Here is a 27,380-nt window from a genome sequence, read left to right as displayed (position 1 = left end):
ATGCAATCAGATCTCCAAAATCTAGTAGAAAGGCTTCTGTGGACAGTAGAGACAGAGTCTCAGGATAAACTCTGTGGTGGTGTCCCAATAATTTTGTCCATCATCAGTAGAGTAGTTAACAATAACCAATGGGCACTTCAGTCAGAATTTATATTCAGATATGTAAAGCATTACAGATGTGGTTGGTGTATCATAGTGGCTAACAATTCCCCAATGAGAGACTGGGCTTCAGTTCCCCAGTCGGGCAAGGGCACCATGCAACACCTGTACTGTACAGCTTTTGAGCAACACCTCTAATGCTACATTCACCTACCTGTATAACATGATTCAAATAAGAGCATCAACCAAATACCATTAATATAAATGTAAGTGTAAAGAATGACATCATGTTCTAACAGCATGCAGGCATTCAGAAGTACTATCTAGGGCTGCAGAAGTAGTGTAATCATGTGTTGCAGAAAGGTAGAAGAAACCCATGCCTGGCGATGCCAGGTCCTAGAGAGCATAATTGACTTCAACCCCTCCATCACTCAGTGAAGTGCTAGTCATCATGGGAGTCTGTTGTCTGGAAGTCAGCATTCTCCTTCAAGTGTGTTCACCTAGTTGAGGTTACTTTACTGGCAGTTCATTAAGGAGGTGTTATTCAAAGAAAGATTCAACCCCACTACCCCCGAACCCCACGACCACCCCCTCCACAAAAGAAAGTCTGGGACTGGGTGTATTGTTGTTGTTGTACCTTGTTTATCTCCTGGAAGACGTTCCACATAAGACCAGTATCCTCAATTTTACAATATGTGTGTGTCAGCTGGTTTGGAGCATAGAATCGTGCCAAGATAGATGCATCATACCCACAAAAAGCAAGACCCACTTAACAGAGGAGACAGTATATTCCCAGGAAAGCTGATTGTGACCTATTAACCTTCACAACCATGAATATTATCATCGTGCCGTAGTAGCTCTAGTGTACACACAAATGCATGGGGGTAAAATCACATAAAGGCTACTACACACTGGATCCCCCAGGAGATTGACTTGCAGGCACAGAAAAAAATGAAGTACCATGGTTGTTAAACACAGGGAGACGGCCATGGCCTAAAGGTTAGAAAAGTGGGGTTGTAGGAGTCAAGGAACAGGGCTTTCTCATCTCTCAAACATGGCTGAGGTGCAATTGAGCAAGCCTCCTAACCCACTGTCCATATTTCACTAGTGTGAATGTGTGTTCCTTCCATGCATAGGTTAAACATATAATGCTATAGAGAAGTTAATGTTCATATTAAAATGACTGATTTAATAGTTTGTTGAGCTTCATGAGTGTTTATTCAAGACGTCTGACCCACTCGGTTGACAGTAAACATAAGTAGAAGAAAGAAAGAAAAGGAATACAACAGTAGAAACATTATTTCTGAGACTGATACTCAACAAATAGACAAAGGCTTGGTGAGCATTTTTTAATTCTCTCTCTCTTTCTTTCCCTCCTTCTCCTTCTCTGTGTGTCTCTCTCAGATGTGTATAAGCCTGCAGTCTCCCACAGGGATCTGAACAGTAGAAATGTGCTGGTGAAGGCAGATGGCTGCTGTGTAATCAGTGATTTCGGCCTCTCCATGACTCTGACAGGGAAGAAACAGTCTGGCCATGGAGAAGAGGACAACACAGCCATCAGTGAGGTCAGTATTCACCTCTCCATGATTGTTCACTTTAGCTTGCTGGATAAAATAATGCTGAATTGAGGGTTCTGACTCAAGGAATGACCAAAAATGAATCTGTAGAGCCACACTGGCCTCCCTGGTGACCAGGTCATACCTTGCCCCACCGGCACCATTAATGCATGCCCAGTGTCCCCAGTTCCATGTGGATTTTAAGCACAACCTCAATAACGCTATACCAACAGCATATGCAGAAAACAGCCTATGTCTCCCACCACGCTTCATCTGCACATTCAATCACACACTGCCCCTCCCCACCCAGCCTCAGCTCTTTTTATCCACAACCACTGACTAGATCTTTCAGCTACAGTTACAATTATGTGATAAATGCATCAATAGAAAGCTACAAAGGTTCTTCCTTCTCCTGTAAAGTTGTAATTTTGGAGATCCTAGGTTTTCGAGTGTGAAGTAAATATCCTGTACCCTTGTGTTGTAGGTAGGCACAGTGCGTTACATGGCGCCAGAGGTGCTTGAAGGAGCGGTGAATCTCCGGGACTGTGAAGCAGCACTGAAGCAGGTGGATGTGTATGCTCTGGGTCTGCTTTACTGGGAGAGCTTCATGCGCTGCCCTGACCTCTTTCCAGGTTCTGGACACACACACCCACACTTACACAAACATACATACACACATATCAATTGATGTAAGCAGTAATGCATGCATATTTTGAGCAAGTGCAGTGACTCTCTCTTACTGCCTGTGATTCTTAACTTTATCTAAAATGACTTCTTCAGTGGAAGAGTCCCTCAGATACCAAACTGTGACTAATAGAGACTAATTATGCAGTTATGGGTCATTATACTCCTTCTTTATCCATTTAATCCATTCTGTCGTACGTCTCTTTGACTCTGTCGCAGGTGAATCAGTGCCAGCGTTCCAGCTGGCCTTCCAGTCTGAGGTGGGGAATCACCCAACAATAGAGGACATGCAGGCGTTAGTGTCCCGTCACAAACAGAGGCCCAAATTCCCAGAGGCGTGGAAAGAGAACAGTCTGGTAAAAACTAAATACATACACATAGCAAAGCACTTTGTAAGTCGCTCTGGATAAGAGCGTCTGCTAAATGCCGTAAATGTAAATGTACATAGACACCCTATTACTATAAACTCTCTGGACAAGTGCACAGTAGACCCGTTATGTCATTTTGTGTCTGTCCTTTCTTTTGTGTCTTGTTGTGTGTTCTATTTGGTGTTCCTCATTAGTAGACATTTAGTCTGTTTTTCTCTCTGAAATGGGACTCAGCATTTTCTGCTAATATAGGCCCAATGCGAATAATAGTGGTGGGATTTAGATTTCTAGATGCATCTCGATGCAAACATGGATGCTGCTGAATCCATTCACAAATGTCAAAAATCGAATTTGGAAATGTTAATTGATAATGTAATGTTGGCGGAACGCAGAAGGTGGACCGCGGAAGTGTGGAAGTGCAGCACCGGGCAATCTGTGGCATGCATATCATATCAGAGAGATGAGATGTAGCGAGAAACCCGACCAGCATCCTCTGCATTTAAAGCTATTGGAAGCACCTTGGGTGCTTGTGGTTTGGCAGGAATAACAACCAGGCGTTTTTTGTTGCTGCCAACAAGATTTTACAAAGCTTCCACCCAACTCGGAAAGGGCCAAGCGAATTACAACTCTATGACAGCTTTTATTTCCAAATATTTATGTCTGTATTCAGCCTTGGGAACCAAGGCTTTCACACTATTTTTCTTAGTTTGGAGCTATAATACAGCAGCGGCCCGTCTCCATATTTTACTGACACAGCGATCCCCTCACTCTACAATGACACCAAAACTAAAGTTAAAGGAATTACTGAAGAAAACGGGTAGGACAGCTGTAACGTGATGTGCGGACATACTTTACCACAGAATCTAACGTCACTGTAACTGAGTTAATCTGAAAGTTGTCTACTGTGTAAAGGCTACTTGGGAGGGTAAGATGTATTACTAAGTGTTTCCACTGTAGCTCCACTGCAAAGCCTGCCAGATGATTTGCCACACCACTGCCATTTATTGATAAAGAAAATAAATATATAATTTAAAAATAAATAAGTTAAGTATGGATCTTTACATATACTTTGCTTAAAAAGTAGGAAGTAGACTCACACAGTGAGAGAATCATCTTGATGCATCAATAATTGTTATCAACAAATCACAGACCTCTGAATCATAATTAAATCGAATTGTGAGGTGCCTAGAGATTCCCACCCTTAACTGTTATCATTACCTATACCATTACCCATTTATACTGATACGCCATTCCTATTCCATGTGTTCAGGCCGTACGATCACTGAAGGAGACAATGGAGGACTGCTGGGATCAGGATGCAGAGGCTCGGCTTACAGCCCAGTGTGCGGAGGAACGTCTGGCTGAGTTGCTTCTCCTCTGGGAACGCGACAAATCCATGAGCCCTGCACTGAACCGCAGCACTGCACTGCACAATCACAGGTAATCAATAAGCAAAAATCAATTACCTTTAGTAGTCAGTCAAACCTTGCACAAAAGGTCAATGGGTTCTATTTTGACTAATCAAGTCACAGTTTTTTGTCCTATCTGTGCTGTCATAAATGTCTTAAAAGCTGTTCATTAGTGGGTAGAGATGTTCTCATTTTTAAATGCTCTGCAACTATAAGGAACTTATCACATGGACACCAAACGCCAAAGGCTGGCACCTACCCGGAATTCTCATCTTCAACTACGGCTGAAGACAGAGAGAGTGCGGCCAGACCCCCTCACAGCAATGCCTCTACAGAACCCGCCTCAGTAGGAGGGATTAACGGTCCAGGAGGTGTGGCTGTGGAAAAGAACAGCAACTGCATCAACTACGAGCGTCAGCAGGCCCAGACGCGGCAGTCTGGAACAGACAGCAGTACCCCTACACCTCTGTCTGAGTCCCATCCAGCCAGCCAGCAGCCACCAGGGGTTAGCAGTGGAGCACCCTGCCCCCATCTCACCCAGGAGGACCTAGAGATGCCCAAGCTGGACCCAAGTGAGGTACAGCGAAATCTGCGTGAGAGCTCCGACGAGAGCCTGATGGAACACTCTCAGAAGCAGTTCTGCTCCCCTGAAACACTGAACCCACAAAGCCCTTTCTACCCTCTCATCAAAATGGCAGCGGAAGTCACCGGCTCGCAGGCTCGCCATGGCGACGGCCCAATGACCATCATGCCGAAGCAGCAAAACGTCCCTAAGAGGCCCAGCAGCTTGAGCCTGCACACAAAGCCAGCAGGGAAGTTGTCCTCCTCTTCTTCGTCTTCATCCCTGAGGCTAAAGTTTGGCAAGCTGGGCAAGAGCAATCTAAGGAAGTCTGATGGGGGTGTGGCCAGAACTAAAGCCATCGCCCCAGCAACTGATCCACCTCCCGTCGTTACGAACAATAAAAGCATTTACAATACCACAACAGCAGACAGTTCAACTGCAGGATCCACGCAGGTGCTATCAGGTGGTGCCAGTAGCAGCGCTGCATCTCAGGGCATAGTCGGCGCAAGCTCTGAAGACATGACCTTCGGCCTCCTGACCACTAGTCCGGATGAGCAGGAACCTCTTTTGCTGAGAGAGGCACAGCCAGACAATGCTAACAACAACAACAGCAATAACAATACTGGAGAAGGGGAGGGTGATGGAAAAGGAGAGGCAGGAGGGGGTGGAGGAGGAGGAGGAGAGAGCAGCGAGAGTGCTGGCCCTGCTGGGGATTCACAATCTGCATCTGTAACAGAGCCCCAGGTTGCACCCCTCCCATGCCCTGCTCCTGACCTGGTGACCCCTCAGGTAGAGCCTCAGACCCAGGCGGAGCCCCCACCCCAGCCACTAGATGTCCCTCAAGGAGAGGCCCTGCTCCGTCAGAACCGAGTACGCAGGCCTGAGAGACCCAACTCACTGGATTTATCCATCACTACACTGCCCTTGCTGGGTAAGTACAAACTTTCCTTTACTTTCTTCTGTAATATTACTTCATTTATTATTATTATTTCAGAACTCTTGGAAGACCCAGACCGCGTCAGATAGTCTGAGGGCAATATTTTAGCGATCTTTTGGTTGAGCTGTCAAGCGCACACAACGCAGCTTGATTTAGGGCGTGTCATTGTGTCTTTGCTTTTGTAACAATAGGAAATGATCAAAAGTCTCTCTTAATTAGTCACTGGTGTGTTTTGGGCCATAAACCGATCAACGTGTCACTAGCCATTCCCTTTAAGAGCCAGGTGTGGTCTGACTTTGGTGGATTGCTATTTCAATAGCACAAAGCGGGGGTGTATGCGCGTTGGGCTACATGTGTCTGTGTTGAGAATTTACTTCCAAGATAGAAATGAACACCTGTGTTTCAGTTGACAAGATAGCAATACGCCAGAAATTTACCTGAACACACCTCATTTCAAGACCACCACGCCCATCAGCGTAGATATATTTGCAAGCATTGTTATGTAAACGACGCAGACAGAAGACATGAATATAGACTGTTGCCAGGGTGTACGATAGCAATGAGCATCGCAACGTGCCTTGTGCAGGGTGTAAGATAGGGCTCTGAGAGCGTGGGTGGTTTCATCCCTTAACATAGCTAAGAACTGCCTACTTAGACAGGAAAGGGCCAGTTGAATGATCCACAAATAAAAATAGAACACCTGCAAAGACACTCATTTATACGAAAGTCACTGATTTTACGTGCCTGTGTCCAATTTCTGTTCTGTGTCTATATAGTACATGGCCAAATAAGCTTAAATTAGCTAATTTTCCCTCATTTTGTATTTGAGAGACACAGGGTGGAGCTGCTGTGGGCGCTCCCTGATTGTAGATGTCACGTTTTGAAAAAGAGCCGTGATTGCTTTATTTCAGATCCATTCGTGGAACATATGCAGAATGACAAATATTGTATCACTGTCCAAATACATATGGACCTAATTGTAAGTACATATGTAAGAGGAAGAGAAGCATTGATGTTGAAGCCTGAATTGTCAGTGCTTTTGTTCATTTATTGTCCAAAAAATAGATGATTATACAGTTACTGATTTTGACATTCAGAAATGTCAGCTACTGTTGTCAAGCATCACCCCGTCGCAGTTCTTTCACTTTACCTTTCACATACACTCACACACTGACACTTCTCCTGAGACATACACACAGCCATCGCATGCTACTCACGTACGCTAAGATGCCCTGACTCTTGCACACTCCATGACACAGCACTTCCATAAGCCTTATCACAGAACACCCATATGCTTAGACCCTTTGCACAGGCCCCCTACTGTACAGCTGCTGTGGTTACTGCCTGCTCAGTTTGCAGAAGCATTCCCGCTGGCAGAGTGATTGTTCTGTTTACAGAGCAAAGTGTGCATAATATTCAGATCAGCTTATTATTAATATTGGGAACATGCCTTTCTTTAAATAATAGTACAAAATCACTGTATTGACAACAGTAGTATTGGAAACTAGGCTGTAATTATATGATTAAAATCAATTACTTATTTAAAAAATACATTAACCTCTTAACGCAGCAAGGCTTATTTCACACTACAGTGTATTACTCAGTAACTACGGGGAGTTTTGTATAAACTGGTGAGGCTATTCTTTGGACCATAGGCTGTTTAATTTTTAGTAGTATTTTCAGCAGTATGTTTGAGTAGTATGTAGGCTAATATTCCTTTTAAATGTAGATTAAATACTTCTGCAATGTAATGTAGCACTTTTCTCAACACTCAAAAGCCAACCACGGATGTGTTTTTGTGTGATGTGTAAGAGCAGTAGGGAAAGCAGCATCAGCCAGCACGAGAGGATAAAAGCATAAAAGCTGCTAAGTGCTTGTTGTATGACTTGTTATGCTGTAAACTTGCAATCCAGCATCCATATTGCTCTGAAAGGCTCAGTCATGACACCCAGAGCAGACAAATGCTTGCAAATGTTTGTTTCCCATCAGACAAGCGTGCATGCAGTTATCTTTAAATGATGCAAGGATGGGGAAAAAAATTGCAAGCCCTGGCAAATACTTCCAGGATTGAATGTGCATGAATTCTTGCAATTGTAGGATTGTAAATTCCAAGAGGAACTGATGTGACGTTTAGCCAAACAACAGAAAACTGGCCTAGAATAAGGAGAGTTCCCTATATAACCCTATAATTGACTCATGTCTCCTAAAATTTACATACCCCCTGCCCATTGAGGCTAAACGCGACACCTACTACTGGGAGAAAAAGGAAGTGAGACTATACAGGCTAAAAGCTAACGCTAGCCGTGAAGTGCCACTCCAAGAAGTGCCATTGCTGCGCTGGGATTCCAAGGGAGCGCCGCATGTCAGCAGGCATCCGAGCTAAGATAGAAACTAACCCTAGCAGATCCTACGATCCTTTTAGCAAGCTAACAGAACACTGTGCCAACAAGACACTGAGAGGACTCAAAATGAAATCAGGAATATATACAAATACAATTACAATGTTCCTGTTACAGTGCTCAAAACTATGCTACAGCTGCTGTGAGCTGTTGCTGTTCTGTAAACCAGCCAATCAGGGCAGAGGTTATACATTTTATTCTGAAGCCAAAATAACAGGGTTGTAAATAGGCTTGATAAACTGTATCTGAGCATTTACACCCCAGGTCACACACACAATATTTATACATTGAAAACTTAAAATACTACATTTGAGCCCAGAGTCTAGCCTGTCCAGTAGAACAGAGGGAGGTGCTGAGGGCTATTCCTTTTAAACAGTCCTTTTGAACAGACCTTTGGGCAGAAGTCCTTCTCTGTTATTGCACTTGTTATGGTTTGTCCGCTGTGATATTCATAGGTTTCACCGTAATCATCTTGTCTTGCGTGTTATTGTTCATTGCAGTCAGCTACGGACCACACCTGTGTCTTCGTGTCCCTGTCAAACCCTAAAACACACACACACTCGTTTTCTCTTTTCTCATAATCTCATCAGTTCCTTACTAGTCTCCTCTCTTCTCGTTTGCTAAACTTTTAAGATTACACTTTTTTTGTTTTTTAATCTCATGAACCCACACGGCCCGCCTTGCCGGACAAAGCCGTCACCCGATCATTCATGTCCTGCTCGCTCTTCCCTACAGGAGGCCAGTCGCACTGTGACGGGACTGAAGGGTCGGGAGACAAGATCAAAAAACGAGTGAAGACACCCTACGCCCTGAAGAAGTGGCGTCCGGCCACCTGGGTCATCACCACGGACACGGAACTGAACAATAACAGTTGCACTGGAGGTCAGCACGGACCAGGCCAGGCGGGCACCAGCAGACCCAAATCGGCTCCCAACGTCTACCTGTGCGGCCGGGGGGGCATGGCCTCCAGCTTCACCTCTGATCCCAGTGACTGCAACTTTTGAATCGCCACCCTGCTAGACATAGCGTATTGAGCATCTGGGTGCATCCCTAGATATTGATGTCAGTTCTCAACTTCAAGGAGGCCCTTTCGAATGGCTGTGGCAAGAGACATGGATGGAATTAGGAGGAGTTTGACTCCACTGGGATGGGGTGTCAACCGTTAAGAGAAATCATATCTGAGTGAGCGTACCTGTACGCCTGTCCTTTTTCTCAGCATTTCCAGCTTTTTTGACATGTGTGTGAATTTGTTTCCTTACATTTTTTTATTCTCCTTTTTCATGTTGCACTTTTAAATGTAGGAATCATCTTTATTCCCTTTATGTTCAAACAATCAATGTTTTATAAATATCCTAGTAAGTATAAAGGAGAGCACATCATGGTTAAAAAATACAGACCGGTTGTCTGAAAGCTTTATTAGTCGGCAGTGCAGGCCAGTAACGTGTAATTCCAATAACTAGCACTTGTACCGTCCTCTAAGCTGGATGGCACTGCAGACTCCTGCTCCCTGCACTCAACTCTTCTACTCTACTTCACCTTAAGTCTAAATATGACAATGAACCTTCTATAAAATGAGCTATGGACTTTTTTATTACTACATGAATACAGCACAAATGGTCTCCAAATTGCTGTGTGCACAGAAAACATGGACGACAATCTCTGCTGCCTTTCCTTTCTGAGGTTTGTCCACCTATCCAGCAAGCTCCTCTGCTAGGGGGGACTCTGTTGAAGGCCTGTTAAACATTCTGAGTCTGTAGTGACACTGAAAGTGAAGCTACTGCAGGTTTCTAAGGTGCAGACCAAACACAACGATCACAATACACCCTCCATCCTCTGTGCACTGGATATACCTGTGTACTATATTTGTATGCTTTTTATGTACGGAGACTTAAGCCAGATTTGCACTGTATCAAATGCTCTTGATCCTTGATATCATGATATGACTATGGACCTGCTTAGATGTTATATATGTGTATATGTATGTGTGTGGGAGAGAAAGAGCTCAGATTATTGGATAACATGTTCATGTGTTTTCTGTAGTAGTGGAAGTGTGTTTGTCGTATGTGTGTTTGTCAGTGTCGAAAACCGTGACTATTAGAGCTAGGCTTTCGGTTCGGGCCATAAATGTAAAACTTCAATGAGAACGCAGCTTTCAGCTAGCGCTCCAATTGAATTCTAGTAGACTGTTAGCGCAAAGCTAACAGCGATGCACATGGGCATTTCCTGGCCGTTCTGGATTACACATATATATTTGAAGCTTGTTAACATAAGCATATTGCTGCTGTCACACTAACACAAATGCCTAATATCTCCATTTTGGAGGCAACTGTTCTTTACATTTTCATTTACAAACTTTGCAGAGTTCCATGATGAATGGACCAGTGGAAATGCTCCAAAAATTACTTGGAATTAAATCTTACTATATTGACTTCCATGGAAAGTCAAGATGTTTTTTTAGGGAGCTGACAAGCATGCGGATCCACATGACTACCTGATCTTTCATTCAACCATTCAATCTTAAGCTAGGACTTCAAGTACTAGAGCAACATTATGTCTCTGCAAATTGGTTCCACCCATTAGAAACTAATGGACCAATAGAAATGCTCCAGAATTACTGAAAATAAAATCTTTCTACCATGACATCCATTAAAAGTTTTTTTCCTCCTCCTGTAAAAGTACTCTTGTGGAGATACAAGGTTTTTGCATAACAGTGACATTAGGTTAACGTGTATGTAGCAGTTTCACAGCGATATCTTCAGTAAAAAGACACTGTTTTCTATTTCTAACATCTGACTAAAAACCCAGTGGTTAGGAAACCATGGGATCCCAGTCAGTGACATGTCCAGTACTGCACCAAATACTTTGGTGGAACCTCTTCTAAACATTCGCATGACCATTTGGACGCAGCCTAGACTTTTGATGATGTTCAGTCCTAGAAGGACTTATGACATTTCTTTTCCCCTCAAATTGGTTAGACTGTAGAAAACATGGACGACATAGTTCCATCGCCTTCCATTCTTGATAGCCGTTTCATTTTTGAGAGCTGTTGCGATGTCCATGCTTTCTACAGTTTCTTTGTTCCACCCATTAGAAAACCTGATTGATTCATTGATTGATTCATTGCCTTCTAAATTGTTTTGGTAGTCAGTCTGACACGTTGTCCTTTCAGTGCAGCTCCTGACAGCCTAACCAATGGGAGCTCACTTGGCTGTACTTACCTAGATACAGTCATATGCAAGTTAGCTGATTTTCTAAGTCAAAGTAATTACACAGCCTGTACAGAGATGACACCTCTGTCTGTTTTAATACACAATTGCTGTCTGTTTGTTGAATTTCACAAAAATGTATATTAACACATTTTTATATATATATATTTAAGCTTGTTTTTGTTGAGGATTTGTTCACTTTTATTTAGAATAATTAATTTGAACATGGCTGCTCAAAGATTTGCCTACAGCAGCATCATGGGAGGAAAATCCTGATTGGACACTTTTAGTTTAACCCCAATACTTTATAATGTAGTAGACTCTTCAAAATGGTGCTTCAAACAGGTCTGTGAGCATTGCTATAGAAGAACCACCTTTCAGTATTCAAGATTCAAGAGTTTATCATGTGCACAGCAGAAACAAGCAGTTACACTGTACAATGAATTTCTTACTTTGCAGGTTCTCCATTTACCGACAATGTTATAAATATCACTATAAAAAGAGAGAAACAGAATAAGTGTAATACTATATATATATATATATATATATATATATATATATATATATATATATATATATATATATATATATACTAAGTACACTAAAGTTAAGTAAAAGTATAGAGGGAAAGTAAAAGAGTACAGTAGAGTATGGATGTGCATATGTTAAGTGCATGTGCATTATGCAAGTACAAAAGTAAACAGTACTGTAAAACAGTAGCAGCGATATATGTAGTGGGCTTATATTAATAGGTACATGTCAGAGTTCAGCCAGTTCTGAGTGAGTAGATGGTGCTCTCTCCCCTCATCATTCTTGTTGTTGGTCGTCACAAGTGTCGGAGCTGGGAGCCCTGGTGACGGTTAGAAAAGATGCGGTAGCTGGCTTGCATGTATCGGAGGAGGCACGTGTGAAGTCCTTACCCTCCTTATGTCAGGAGAATTGTTAGGGCTAGGGGGAGCTACGAACGGGTGGGTTAATTGGCAAACTGTTGCAAACTGAGAGAATTTAGGAAAAATTAGACAAAAGTAAGGAATCTCTTTTGATTCTATAAAAAACACAGATGTTAGAAACATGGTTCTTTATTGAAAAGTGGTTCTTCGGTGGCATTGCCCCCTAACCCAGATTGAAGCACCTGTTTTTAAGAGTGTACTGCAGTACAGTATATTCAAATTTATTAAAATTAAGTTCCCCCAAAACCAGAAGGCCCTGCAAGTTTCCCCATGATGTTTGTGTACTTGTGGGTAAGAAAGTACTGTATGTGTTTCTACAGTACAGTTCACAGGCCACAGCACAGGTGAAAGGTTCGTGGTCTGATCAAACAGAAAGCTTGGAACAGTCTTTTTAGGAGACTGCAGCAGCAGCACTGCGCTCTTAATGCACAGACCCAACGTGAACGGCTCTGTACTCAAGTAACTCAATGATGCTTCTGAATTCAAACTAATACAGCATTGTTACACTGTCCCAGATCCTGCTGACCTTCAGAAGTGTTGTCAGCGATCCCTTTTCTGGCCGACTGTTGCATGTATTTAATGCATTTTTTAATTCCCAAGAGCACAAGATGAGCTAACTTTGACCTGGTGACTCCTTTTGTTTCCATGCATTTAAATGAATCTGTGAGTTTTTTATTTTCTTTCTATGTATGTCAGCTGTTCAGTGTTCAGTAAGTGCAGTGTTTGTTCTGGTCAGTCGTTCCAGCGCCCCCTTCTGCCAGGTCATGAGAATGCTGCGTGGTTGTACACTTTGAAATTTGTGATTGCAAACCTGTATTGTTACTCGCTGCATTTTAATAAACGATGCTTTGCAGTTGGATTATGTCTCTTTTGCACGTTGTGTATGCAGTCAGCTGTCCCCAAGATATACTTCTGGCATAAATTAATTTAACATGAATAAATTCAAAGCAAATCAAGGCCATGTTGAAGAATTTTTTTTTATTTTTTATTTAATTTCTTTACTAATATTTGGTCTCAACAAAATTCCATGTGTTATTTCATAGTTTCTTAAGTAATGTGATTGATCATCATGCTTTATTCCAACTCATACCACACCACTCATAAACCTCGGCCTCATACTAGATGATGGGTCTGCAAAGATAGTCAATTTTTTAGGAGACAGTTTTTCTAAAATAAATTCTGGTCTTGGTGTCATTGTGACGTCAAATTTACATGACATCAAATTTGTCCTAGTCCTAGTATGACATCACAAGCTTGGCCTCATTGAATTATGACACTATCAGTAGTTTTTATACCCAACCCAAGTCTTAACACCAACACAAGCAATTCGTTGACGAGGGATGTGTTTTATCATAGCGTTTTCTCCTACTCTAAACTAGGGTTATACAGTACAGCGTTTCTTGTCATATATTTGGGGAAATAACAGTTGTGTGCTCACAGAGATACCACTATTTTTGGGAGTGTGTGCCCTGCTGGTGATGAGAGAGTACAGTAGAGACCATGTAAATTTGAGAATTTTGAGCTTCAGAAAGCAAGATATAATGTATTAAATTCTTGGTGTAATTCACTCAACATACAGTCTCTTCATACAGTAAATACCTGAAGTCGTGCTTCGATCGGTAGCATTCTTTTAGCTACTTTTCTGTATAAAAAAAATAAATGGGATTTCCGAAAGTCCATGCTGTTTTGCCGTGCTAAACAAGAATGTTCCAAAGCCAAAACGATTTCCCAGTCTTTTGAATTACGAGGCAGTTTAGCTCTCAAAATAGAAAAAAATCCACGCTCGCTGCACGCACACTTGACACTTACTGCTTTGTATGGGGTATTTTGGTGAGGTTACTACTGTTGGGTGCAGTGTGTCTCAGTGTTAGCTTGAATTTCAGCTACTTTATGACTTTAATTCAGAGAATCTAGTGACATTGAGGGGAAATATATTGAGCTTGGGATGTTATGTTTTATTTACCACAGGAATTTTCAGAAAGGCCACTTATTTACCCAGCAGACAAAGCCATCTTTGACTCCTTAATGCTTCCATAAACTTTACTGTACTAAAACTAGACTGGACGGTAGAGCAGCAGGGCTGTTGTGGAGGGCTGTAACAGCAGTACCTCTGCATCACCACTAGTCGGCTCATCCTCATCGTCATAACCTTGGAAGTAAGGGGAAGAAAGTGGTGGTCAGACGCCTTTCCCCTGAGGTTCTGCACAGATAACTGGACACTAATCCTTCCTAATTTGCATCCTGAAATATGAATAACGTTCATAGTTAAAGAGTCAGAGTTCATTTTGTTTGACTGCATGTTTTCCAAACCTAACACCTCCATTTGTGATAAAGCGGGTTTCTACCATTGCGATGCCGAACTGGGGTTGTTGTTGTACTGAACGGCAGTAAAGTCAGGGCCACAGATCCACGCTGTATGTAGCTAGAATATTACTAATATAACTAGCATTTATGTGTATATGTATATATTATGTATATATAACCCGTACAATCATTTTGCAGCACCATCAGCAGTTTTTGAGCCCTATTTAACTGTCCTGTAATAAAAAAAACAACAACCATTTTTTAATTATTTTACACCACTAACAATATTCAGTCTTAGGTTAGCATAATATTTAAGTTTTCAACCGAAAAATAGGAAACATATTTCAAATAAAATAATTTCAGCAGATCTGACGTCATGTTTTCCACACAATATAGCTAAAACGATTAGAAATGTAAATAAATGAAATGTTTAAAATGATGACGTTTTGTTTTTTACCAAATCATTAACTTACTGTGATTTACAGTTATTTTCTGCTCCGAATTATGGCTTTTTGGCCCCAAAATGGTAAAACTAACCAACCAACTGGTTCCAATCCGAATCTCCGGTCCATGTTTTTGCTCAGACCGACCTCCTAACGCCTGAACCAGGCATCGGTTAGAGCGCTGCGAGCTGGGCGCGTGTCAAACCCGGACTGGATTCAGTCCAGAGTGAACCGGACTGATAAACACTGGCACTACCATTCAACTCCGAGTCGACATCTGGTCCTGAGTTCCCCATCGAGAGCGGTGCAGCGACGGTGATGAGCGAACAGGGGACGAGGAGCTGTTCGCCCGGGAGTCACTTCGAGCCGAGCCTGGCACGGAGAACGACTCTCCGGGGAAGTGACGAGGTGATGCAGTAGCCTGAAAACGGGGTCGCTGAGCAGCGTGGCTCTCCAGCAGCGAAAACAAACAAACGGCGGCCGCGGACGGTGAGGTGAGGTGAGGTGAGGTGAGGTGACTGACGGTGTGGCGCAGACAGCGAGCCCGCATTCCGCTGCTGGAACTAGGCTGAGCCGTGGCGTTTGGCCATGAAGGACCATTCCGAGGCGTCTTTGAGTTTCTGTGCGCTCAGTATGTGCTGCTAGAGTTCACTGTACTCCCACAGCTCGTCCTCTGCGATGGCTTCGGCAACTCAGCCCGAGACGAGGAAGTTCACCCGCGGGCTGAGCAAACCGGGCACCGCCGCGGAGCTCCGCCAGAGCGTCTCCGAGGTGGTGAGGACCTCGGTACTCGTGGTAAGTTCATATTCCTCCCAAAAAGATTTTTTTTTTTGGCCAGCTGTCTCGTTTCTGCTATAACTGGTAAAATGAATCATCTCTATTATTTTATCGTGAATTATAATAGAACAGTTATTAGCAGCAGCCAGAGCCGTTATTGACCTCACAGACACCTGCAGTGAGGATGGAGGTGGACTTCAGGGAGGAGGTAGGCTTCAGTACTATGCAGTCTTAAAAGTCTCAGGCTGTCATTCAGATCGTTTAAAACTGTTGATTTAAACAGCAGCTGTATTTTAAGGTGTAAAAACAGGCAGTAAAGTTCTGAATATGTTGGTTAGAAGATCACAATTAGCTTAGTACCTTTTCCATACTGCAGTTTGACTAACAGTCAAGTACAAGTATATCATTGGTACATTATTATTGAAATAATAATATTGTGCTCTCAGCGAAGAGGGTTCTATATAGTACTGAAAAGGGTTCTTTTACTTGGACACAATTTGGAAACCTTTTGGGTGCTATATTGAACACAAGGGTCTTTCAAGAGGCATATGCCAGGGTTTTTTCCTCATGCAGAAGAGTCATTTAACCAGGTAAAGAGCCATTTAAGCATTGATTGACTCCTGAAGTTATCATGGTTCCATATAGGCCACATAGGATGATTAGGTTTTGTATTGTTTAAAAAAAAAGGTAAGGAAATTTGAATCAAGCTGTAAATGGGTCAATGTTTATAATATGATAAACATATATATTGTCTCATATCAAACTGTCTTTCAGTTTTTGACACTGTGTGAATCTGGCAGTTGTTTTTTACACTGTATCAAGATTTCACAAAGCACGGACCAATGGAAATGCTCCAAAATGACCTGGAATAAGACATTTTACATCAACCTCCATTGAAAGTTGCCATTTTGGACATACATGGTTTCTGCATCAGAGTATCATACATAGACATTAAGGCACAACAAAATAAACAATTACAAACATTTACAAAGTTTTCAGAATCTGACGGTTATAAACGCCTATGTTTTCATTTGCTTTAAAAGGCGCAACAGAGGAGGCGGACCTAAGGTCCCTTGGAAGGCTATTGCAAAACCATGGGACTGTGACTGCAAATGTCTGGTTGCCTTAGAGTTTCAGCCGAGACCATAGAACAGCCAGAAGCAACTCAAATGTTCAAAAGACCTCCGAGAACTGAAAGAAAAGTTAGGTTGGTGTAACTCTGTGATATAAGGAGGTGTACATCCATTTAGAGCAACAAAAAAAACCCTAATAAAAGAGCTAGATTCAGTATTGCACAGGGCACCAGTGAAGAGAGACGGATAGTGATGTGATGCTGCATTTAGCATTAACTGTACACCAGTTAAAAAAGACTTACTGACACCAAGTACAGGAGTAAGAGTGTTACAGTAATCTAAACAAGATTAAACGGGGGGCGTAGTTCACCTTCTGTGGGGTAATGATGTAATGGTGGCAGTTGGCCTGAGCTTGTTTGTCCAATCCAATACACAGTTATTTGCTGTAGTATCACTTTGTATCGAGAGTTGGGATTCTATACTAGGGCTGCACGATACTGGAAAAAATCGCCCAGTATTATATTGCAGTATAAAAACAAATACAGGGAGTTTCAACAGTTTTCAACAGAATTCACCAGAAGTCAATGATCCAACATGTTGTGATATTGTTAATGCACTACATGTTTCCAAGATTGGAGCAAAATAAACAGCATTGGGTGGATAGAGTCTTCCTCTGGTAGATATTCTACCTATGAAAATAAGAACAGTGCGGATTTTGCTTTTATATTATGCAGTGAAAAAGTTATAGCATGACATATAATTTTACATGATATATTGTGCAGCCCTAGTTTGTGCTTGGTATTAGTGTTGCGATACCGATACTGGCACTTACATACAGTATCGGTACCGGCAATAGAGCATCGGTACCATGAAGCTTACTGACACTTTTTTTTTTATAAAATGTTGTTGTTTGTATATTTTGTTATGAAACCAAACATTTTAACAACCAGTAAAAGCCAGTCATAGAGTTATTACCATTAAACAGACATTTAATGAAACATTTACAGCACTTTTTCTTTCCATGTGGTGTTTTTTTGAGTTTCAGCAGCTTGTTTAAAGTCCTAAACCTTTAAACGTTTAAAAGGTTAAGTTAAGGTTTAGTTAAGTTTAAATGTAGATTTTTATTGTATAGCTTGATGTGAGCAGACTGTCAAAAAAGCATTTCACTGCAAGTTATACTGTGTATGACTATGTATGTGACAAATAAAATTTGATTTGATTTGACACATTGAAGTTAAGTACCTTTTTACACAGAGACGTGTACCTGAATGTGAAATTGCTTCACATTTTCACAGCTCTAAAATGTCAATTAATGTCAATTTGCCAATTAAAAAGCTGTTTGGTGAAGCTTAGCCAGATTATACTTCCCTACTTGCACATGTTTCTGCATTGTGGCAATTTTTATTTTTTCATAGCTCTGAAATTTTTCACATGTGGAGCAACTCAACCAGAAAATGATGTTCTTTCAAGCTTATTAGATCTTGTTTGGGATAAAATATAAAAAAGTACAACCTATAAAAAGTGGAACACTATAAATATCAGATTTTATGGCCGTCTATCCCTTATTTAAGTCAGATTTGGTACTGGTATTGGTATTAGGTATCAGCATATATGGATGCATCCCTACTTGATATCTATATTTAAATAAAAACTCCTGTATCATGCCAACCCTAGAGCTGTAAAGAGCACATTTATGAGAAAAGCACCACAGTGAATCGTCAAACACTGTAACATCATTATTGTTTGTCTGTATTAGCGAATATGTCAGAAAACTCACCTCACAAAGGTTTTAAATAGTGTATGTTTATGATACTCCTTACAGTGTTGAATGTTCTGTAATTCACACCAAGAACACTGGCTAATTAAACTAAGGATGTATCATGTGGTGAAGGATTCTGATACGTTTGCTTATCCCTGCCAGAGAATCATCAACCATTTAGGGCACCCGTTGTTTGTTAATGAGGCCTGCTCATCTTTATCATTTGCCTAGACAGACTTCACAAAGCTGCAGACTCAGGAATGGATTGGCTTGTTGGAAATTCGTCCCTGAGAGTAAATTCTGTGTGTGTTGGAATCAGGTGAAAGTGGAAAATGCATTTGGACCATGTAGAGACCCTCTGTTGAAGTGATTATGCCATTATACCAAACCCACCGATTCTCCTGGAGATTTGAGATTGCATTACTTCATCACACACAGCAGAAAATGGAGACGTGGAAACTTAGATCATTAGGATCATCAGCCTGTTCGCCAATTACCTGTCAGTGAAATAATAGAAAATTCCATTCAGAGTGGCGATAGCACTGTTCAGAAACCTGAAGGAAGGCTGAAACTGGGCTCACAGTTTCTCATGGTCAGTAGTTGTTTGGTTTAGTCATAGGAAGGAAGGTCAAGAAAGTCTTTGCTTCTAAGTTTTAAGTGCCAGCTTGATTAGAGCAGTTCAGTACCTGTCACTCTCAAAAACTCTGGTCATTTGTGAATTTTCTCATTTGACCTAAAATTCACCAAACAATGGCCTGAACTGTGTGCTCTGGTGCTTTTAATCAGTTCAATGTTCAGTCAGGAACAGACCTGAGTGCATTAGCCATTCAACTGATGTTCCCATGGTTTTCTGGAAGTCAGGGATTAAAATCTGAACTTTCCCATTTAATGTCAATCAGCTTAGTGTCCCCATAGCTGAGTGTTGTAGATAGCTGGCTTTCAGTCTGTCGAATGTAGAATTCATTCATTGAATACATTGAATATGTCTCTTAACTTTTTGTGGGAACCCGTTGCTTTACCCAGGTGTTCAGTAATCTCCACAGAAATGCATTGTCGAACAAATGGGATGCTCTAGAGCTGTAAACGCCTCCAGCATTGGGCTGTGAAGCAGTGGAACTGCTCTGCAGTGTTCCGATCCAGGACTAATCCCCCAACATCAGAACCTGACCTCACTAATGCTCTCGTGGCTAAAATATCAAAGATCAAATCTATACAGCAATGTTCCAACATCTAGTGAAGAGCCTTCCCAGAAGAGTAGAAGCGTAGCGGGTGTTGCTGCAGCAAAGGGGGGAAAACTTCCTTCCTTGGCTTTAGAAGACATGCTGAGCTAGTAGATGTCTACAAACCTTTGGACATGCAGTATGGCATTGATCAGCCATAACATTAAAACCCACTGACTGTAAATATGAGGCAGCAGGTTAAAAGTCCTTGTCCAATCTCTTGTTGATGTCTTGAAAGCAGGAAAAAGGGCCAAGTTGTCAAAGGCTAGACAACTTAGTTAAAGAATCTCCAAAACATCAGGCAGGGATGCAGTGGTCAGTACCTACCAAGGGTGCTTCAAAAAAGGACAAGCAGTAAACTAGCGACAGGTCATGGGCGCCCAATCCATTGGATACGTCTCGGTGCTAAATGCCACAGGGCCCATTCAGAGGTCTTGTGAAGTCAAATGCCTTGACCGGTCAGAGCTGTTTTGGCAGGACTTCTTCGCTGTTAGATCAAGTTAATGGAAATGCATGGTTTAAGACTGGGTCATTGGCCTCTTTTCTGGTAGTGATACTAGCATGTCTTTTGCTTCCTGTTATTTTAGTCAAGATAGTAAATGGCTCTGTGGTTAGACCAGGTAAATGGAAACGCATGGTTCGAGATAAAGGAGGGTTACGATTTTGGCTGGGCTTTGATTATAATACTACTACTGACTGTTTGAGTACTGATACTTGAACCCTACTTTTACCCCCAAGAAGCTCTTACTGAGAAAAACGAGCAGACACAAAGACAGAATCAAACTTTTCAGAGTCTAGACCTTATCAACTTTGAATGTGTTTGAGATTGCTTGGATGTTGAGAAGCAGAAAAGGAATTTAAACTTCTAAGACTGAACTTTGGAGATGTGGAAAAGCCTGAGGTATACCCAGATGTGTTACAACAGCTTTAGTATACAGACACACTGATTGGATATGACGCTCACTTGATGCTGTTTTTTTTTACCCATGGTGTACAGCTGGGGCCTGAACATGTAGTAAAATCAATACACATGTAGCAGTTCCATTTACAGCCTATAATACCCTGCGGCAATGTCCATGCCATTGAGGCTGTCTGCTGGTCAGGGAGTTTATACATGCAAGCACAGTTGTCCATGTCCCTCTTATTAATTGCAGGGGTGTGTGAAAGTGCATTCCGTTCACCCCTCTCTGTTTTTATGCTAGAACGTGTATCAGAGAACCTCATACTAGTTTCAGTTACCTCCCCAGATGGAGTCCAAGACCGGAGACCAGCCATGCTGCACTTTAACTATGATCCTCTACATGTGCATGCTGTCAGACACCTGAAACCTCTGTGAGCTCCCCATGCCAGTATGGTGATTAGGAACATGTCAAAGCAGATATTCAGATGTTCAGAAACACAGTAAACTAGATAAAGTCCAGATATTCGAGTTCATTGTTCATTCGAATCGAGGCCCATGCTTTATAGAAGGCCTACACCGAGACCTTAACATCATGAAGTGCACATTACACCCATCTGTATCTGACCCTTGTCTTGTTCCACTACTTTATTGCTGATGTAGTGGATGACTGTTATGACTTTAAAACTGTAGCGGTATGACGCTATAGCCTCATTAGCTTGTTACAGCGCGGATACAGTAGGTGTAGGAGAGCAGGAGACGCCTGCTGATTAGATATCCCAATAACATTCATTATGGATGAGGACAGCTTGGGTGTCTGCTCTATTTTTAAACCTGCTTTGTCCTGTGGGCCGGATAAAGGACATTAGAGGTGCTCTGCGAGCCCTCAGAGGATCAACTGACCTCTGTATTAGGGATAATAGGGATAATATAATAGATGTTTTAGTCATTTGTAGCAATGAAGTAAGTGGCTTGACCTTTTCTCAGCTCATGTGAGCCTAGAGCAAGTATTGTGTGTTATGTAACCAGGGCTGTCATTGTTACTCGGTCAAATGCTAATAAAAATAATAACTGATTAAAATGGATCTTCTTGATGAATTTGCGATATTTGCACAATATTACATATTTTACTGTAAGAAGCAGAGAATGATGAACACACCTACAGTGGCTACAGCAAAACCTCCAGCTTGCACCTCTTGAGGTAGTCCTTTGTGGGTTTGGAGGTGTGTTTAGGATAATTATCCTACTGTAGAAGCCGCTCTATTTTTACCTTCAGCTTTTATACAGTATGTGTGATGTTTAGGGCTGCAACAGACAGTTTGCTAGTATGGTCCACGTCCATGGAGCTGGAACAGGGAGGCGAACTGGGGGAGCTTTTGGGCTGGAGTTAAGGCAGCTTCGAGGTGGGTAAATAGTGTCCCCACGAGTCCCCCGTGGCTTTTATTTCGACTGGTCTGTATATGATGTAGCTGATGCATAGAGTGATAGCCTTCATAGCCTTTTTTTTCTTTCACATTAAAAGTCTGTCGTTCTGAGGTTGACATAACCAGACTCCCATGCCTCACACTAAGTCTGACAGGGGTAGAGAAATGGTGCCATGCTCTCTCGTGGCACACTGGTTTGCGAACCGCACAGGTTTTATCCACACACTCCGTTCACGTGACAGACAGCTGCTCTGCATCCAGATTTAAAGATGTATAACTGTAAGAATTCACCACTGCAGTAAAACTGTAATCCGCACTGTTACGGTTAAACCTTGGTGATTAATCCGCAGTTCACGTGCATTTAATCCTAGTTAGAGCGAGAAACGGACGTGATGACATTAGTTCCCAACTAATGTGGTCATAGATTTTAGTCGACTCAGTTGTTGCACCCCTGTTGGTGTTTGCTTCCAGAATTTACTGGTATTTAATTGGGAGCATTCTTCTTTATACCAGATAAATGTTCCTGATGTCACTGGTTGCCACAAGCCCAAATCGTGATTGATCCACCCTTGTTTTGAATTGTAGTATTGTAGGTGTTTTTTATTTATTTATTTATTTTCTCCAAACCTGCCTTTGCTCATTGCTGGAGAAGTTCTAAAAATTCTTAACCTTTGAAATGTTTTATGGTCAGGAAGCAAGTTTCCTCCAATGACCCTTCTATGAAGGACATATTTGTGCAGGTGTCACTGCACAGTAGAACAGTGCACCTTCACACCACAGTCTGCTCAGTCTTTCTTTCAAGTCAAGCAGGGTTTAGATTTGCTTTTCTAGCAATTGTACAAACAGTTCCACTGTTTAATTGTTTACTTCATAAGTATCAACAAAGAAATGCATTAGGAGATTGTACAACATGAACGCCTGTATATCAACAGATGTGTTCTGCAGTGAGCTGGTCTGTCCTGTTCTAATTGAATTATAGCCGAAGCGGGCGATAACAACATCCAAAGGAGGCTACATCAGTCTTCGTTAGCTCTCAGCACACCCTCCTGTTCCTGCCCCTGCTGCGAACAGGCCACTGTAATTGAGCAGCAGTGATATCGATGCCGTGTGTAAAGAGGATGAGACTGGACTTGGACAGCACGCTTGCACTGGTGTCCACGTTGAAGGGAGGGGGCACTGGGTGCCCTTGGCAAGGAAACAGCCTCATGCTATATTAGGCTATAAACAGCGTGATTACAGGATAAGTAAGCCACTGAGCGCTGGAGGAGACGTGAAAGTAAAAGGCGTAATTTCTCTAAGTAGGTTGCATTTTGCACACATTGCCAGTGGCTACTGAAAAAGTGCATTCTTTGAGTCGGAAGACTCCCAGTGCTTTGTTTTCTGAAAGTCTTTTGAAAGCCGCTGGTGAGCACTTTTGAAGCGTGAGCCTTAAAGATATTTTTGTTCTCAAGTCACGTTTTGAATTCGCTAAGCACAAAAAAAAGTGTCATCATCCTTTTATGTAACAGCAAGCGGTGTTGTCATGGAACTGGACGGTTGTTTCCATGGCAGAGTTCCCATTATCCTACGCTTCTGCCAATTATGCCATTAACAACTTCTTCACAGCTAAGCTCTGGAAAATGTCTTTCAAGCAGACACTTGAAAAAGAAGATGGATGAATTTTCCACCTTCACTCGTGCAGGGAGAGTAATATCTGGATGACCTTCAGCCCAAAACCAGTCCAGCTAAACTGTTTAAGGAGCTAATGGGCTGATGTCTTGGTTAGATTACCCTGTTGTGGGTCTCGCTGTTTTGCTGGTGATGTGGTGGAAACCCTGTGCCTTTAAGAAAGACTTTGAGATGGCTGCAAGATCCTTTCACTCAGGCACTGGAAAATCCATCGTTCTTTTTATTGTGGAAATCTGTCTGACGTCCATCCTGACACTCTTAATATGGGTATGGAAATATGGGATTGTAGTTTGGGTGGATCTTACTTTCCTATTTTCTCCCTCTCTTTTTCTCCTTCGCTCATTCACACACGAAAACAGAAATGGGCTGCTGTACACTAGTGTGTGCTAAAGGTTAGGGGTTACAGTAAGAGCCAGTAAAAATGGGCCCTACTCCATCTGCAGAGCTGAGGTGTTATCCAGACTTGAGTCTGAAAGATGATACAGGAGCATGTGATCGCTTAGTCGGGCCTTCATTCATTCGCGTAGTGGGAAAACTAGCCAAGCATTTGTATTTTTAGCCAGTGGTACGCGGTATGATGGATTTTAGTAGAAACATATGTGATACATTCAGGATATGTCATATGTGACAGCCCTGAGCAAATATCATTGGTGTCTATGGTCATGACTAGATCAGGGCTGCTGAACTGCATTTTTAGTAGTCTGGTTTAGGGAAAAATGTATTCAAATGTATAAATATAAATAGCAAATTAGCTCACTCTCCGTTAAGATCTGCTAGTCTTCATGGTCATTATGGACATGAACATCATGGCAAAATTGGACTTTCAGACACGTATTTTAAAGTATTTCAACACAGGGTAAAAATTCTACATTACAGAACTTTTATTAGAACTAATATTTACTCTTTATTTTTCTTAATTTTTCTCCCAGTGAGGTTCTGCCAGTTGACCCACCCGTTCATAACTCCCCTTAACACTAGCAATGTGCAATACCATTGCTCAGAAATGCTAAGGGGAAGGTGCCGGGTCCCCAACTCCACCGCACCTGCTAACAGACACCTGGCCAGATGCTGGCCAACATTGCTTAAAGAGTGATGAGGGCAGAGAGCACAATCTACCCACCCTGAGAGAGCTCCAGCCACTGATGGCAAAGTGCAATGGATTGAGTTTCGAACTTGCGAGTCCTGACCCATAGTGGTAGCACATTAGACTGCTGAGCCACTCGAAACCCTAACACTCCTAATATTTGGTTAATTTGAACATTTTTGAACTTTAATTTGACAAGATACCTCTGGTAGAGTTCTGGTTAGATATTGGACTGCTCTTCTTGGCAGAAATAATAAAGTTTAGTTGGTTGGACCTGACATGGAAGCACAGTCCATGTATTTGGTTGAGGTATGAGTTTTGGGAAGGCTGTTCTACACTGTGATAGGCTGAAGAATTGAGGTAATGCTGAAGAATTCTGAAGTAGTTCTCCTTCTTCATTATTCTATCTACTTTGTGCCATGTATCAGTTTCACTGGCAGCAAAACAGCCCCAGGGCATGATGCTACCATCACCATGCTTAAAAGCTGCTAAATGTGAAGGCCTGTAATGACTGTTTGATCAGGACCCCACAGGACCACCATAGAGCGTTCTTTGGATGATGAATCATCCTCAGCACTACAGGACAGGACAAAATGTGTAAATTGGTGCATTCTGGATATTGAGTAGCACAATCAGATATGCAGTGGTTAGTACTTTGTACAGTACAAAAGTGCTTCAAGGTGACAGGGCCATGGGCACCCAAGGTTCAATAACGTGATCTATGGAGGCTTGCCCTTACAACTTACAGAATTTCAAAGATCTGCTTCTAACATCCTGGTGCCAGATACCCCAGGACACACTCTGAGTTCATACCCTGGTGGGTCAGAGCTGCTTGGTGGCATGAGGGGGGCTACACAATATTAGGCAGGTAGTGTTAATATAATGGCTGATTGGTCCTAAACTAGCTAAGATCTGGATAAAAATCTGATCATAATTCATGTGTTTTGCTTTATCTGTATTTATTACTACCATATACATACTCTCTGTACTTTGACATTGACTAGTCTTGGCACAGCAGCTCTTTGTATGGCCCTTGGCCTGATCTTTTGTATGTCTAAGTGCAACTGGCACCTATGAGGGCTATAATGAGTGTGTAATAAGCTCAGGCCTCCACTAGGCCCCTGTGATCTCTTTGTTTTTGTCATGATTACAGAAACCAGATGGACACTGTTCTAGCTCACACAGTGCTTAAAGGAGGAATACGTCCCTCCTAGAAATGGTGATGTGGTTAACACTGAAAGAAAGCTAGACCATATTGTTATCATAATCTCATTATATGTATGTTATATATTATATGAAATACAACCAAATATAACATAAGGTCAAGTTACTCTCCATATCCCATACATAAAGTTCACCTTTAAGTGAAGGTGTATTGGTATACTTTACATACTCTTAAGCCTATAAAAGATGAAAGAGATAATTATAAGCCAAAATACAGTGGGTAAAGCCATGAAACGAGACACTATACTGTTCTCTAGTGAGGATATGTGACTTTAGTTTGGACACAAATTGTTCAGATGTGATTTTACATGCCCATTTGCAACACTGTTATGTGGCCTCACAATAAACCAGGCATTTTATACTGGGCTTGTGAATAATTTGAGCTCTGCTCTGATTGGCTGTTTTTTTTTTTATCATTGTAACAAAAACAGTGTAAATATTTTGTAGCATTATTCCCGCCATCTGAATTCTAACCGTGCTGCAATTTTGTCAGCGTCTTTTGTGGACAGCTAGTCAGGGTTAGCTTTAAATCTACCATTGATGCCTGCTTGCTTCTTGCGCTTTCCATTCCACATTCAGCATATTTGGCGTCCCTTTCCCAGCCAGTGGCATCACGCAGAACCACTGTCACCTGTCACAAGGCCTGGTTCACGTAGCACCTGAGGTCACGTATTTTCTGAAATATATATCAGAGTCTGGTGGTGATTTACCAGTGGCAGTGTTACTGATTAAACTTCCTGGGAATAGGTGTCTCAGCAAGCAGAATGCAAAACAGTGTTCGGCCGTGTCTGCCTGCCTGCATCTGTACATGTGTGTGTAAGAGATTCCCTGCTCGCCCCGCTTCCCTGCGCTGCTCCTGAGTAAACAGAGCAGGCTGCTGAGGGCATCGTGTGTGGATTTAAGCTGTTTTTCCGTTGGATTACTCGCTGAAAGTCGATGACAGGGCGCCGTGGTAGTTAGCTAGGATTACGTTTTTCTGTGTGTTATATGTGTATCATGTCTGTAGGTTACTCTGATTCTGAGTTATGAAGCCTGTGGGGATCGGGTTCAGTGAATTGATCAGGCCTGTGGATTGGCCTAATTATCCGATACCTGATCCAGCTCATCAGCATCAGGACTACTACTACTAGTAGGGATTGGTGCATCCCTGGTTTTTAGGTACTGTATAGTTTTTTACTAAGCGTGTCAGACACACATAACAGACTGTGGCAGGCGAATGATTGTAAACTGTAACTGTGACTGTAAAAAGTTGTTTTTCCTCACCCCTTCCATCCCTAAACTCTTTCAAGCTGAAAGGGGGCTCAGTGTAAGAGTCTCCTACCTCTGAGAATCTACC

At 42.1% G+C, this 27,380-nt stretch overlaps 2 protein-coding genes across 5 annotated transcripts in view; both read left to right on the top strand.

The window, feature by feature from the left end:
* bmpr2a (bone morphogenetic protein receptor, type II a (serine/threonine kinase)) overlaps positions 1-13,029 on the top strand; it is a 31,609-nt gene extending 18,580 nt beyond the window's left edge. For all 3 annotated transcript variants that reach the window (XM_072683681.1, XM_072683680.1, XM_072683678.1), the window contains 6 exons: positions 1,504-1,664; positions 2,140-2,287; positions 2,559-2,695; positions 3,978-4,147; positions 4,333-5,609; positions 8,750-13,029. In XM_072683681.1, the coding sequence (XP_072539782.1) occupies positions 1,504-1,664; positions 2,140-2,287; positions 2,559-2,695; positions 3,978-4,147; positions 4,333-5,609; positions 8,750-9,018 (2,162 nt within the window). In that variant the 3' untranslated portion in view covers positions 9,019-13,029. The remainder of the gene's footprint in view (positions 1-1,503; positions 1,665-2,139; positions 2,288-2,558; positions 2,696-3,977; positions 4,148-4,332; positions 5,610-8,749) is intronic.
* A 2,165-nt stretch (positions 13,030-15,194) lies between these two features.
* Positions 15,195-27,380, top strand: part of dock9b (dedicator of cytokinesis 9b) — a 103,272-nt gene continuing 91,086 nt past the window's right edge. For both annotated transcript variants that reach the window (XM_072683664.1, XM_072683670.1), the window contains exon 1: positions 15,195-15,712. In XM_072683664.1, coding sequence (XP_072539765.1) covers positions 15,596-15,712 — 117 coding nt within the window. In that variant the 5' untranslated portion in view covers positions 15,195-15,595. The remainder of the gene's footprint in view (positions 15,713-27,380) is intronic.

This window comes from Salminus brasiliensis, chromosome 7, assembly GCF_030463535.1.
Source record: "Salminus brasiliensis chromosome 7, fSalBra1.hap2, whole genome shotgun sequence".
In the NCBI taxonomy this organism is placed as follows: Eukaryota; Metazoa; Chordata; class Actinopteri; order Characiformes; family Bryconidae; genus Salminus; species Salminus brasiliensis.
This window is presented reverse-complemented; position numbering and strand designations above follow the sequence as displayed.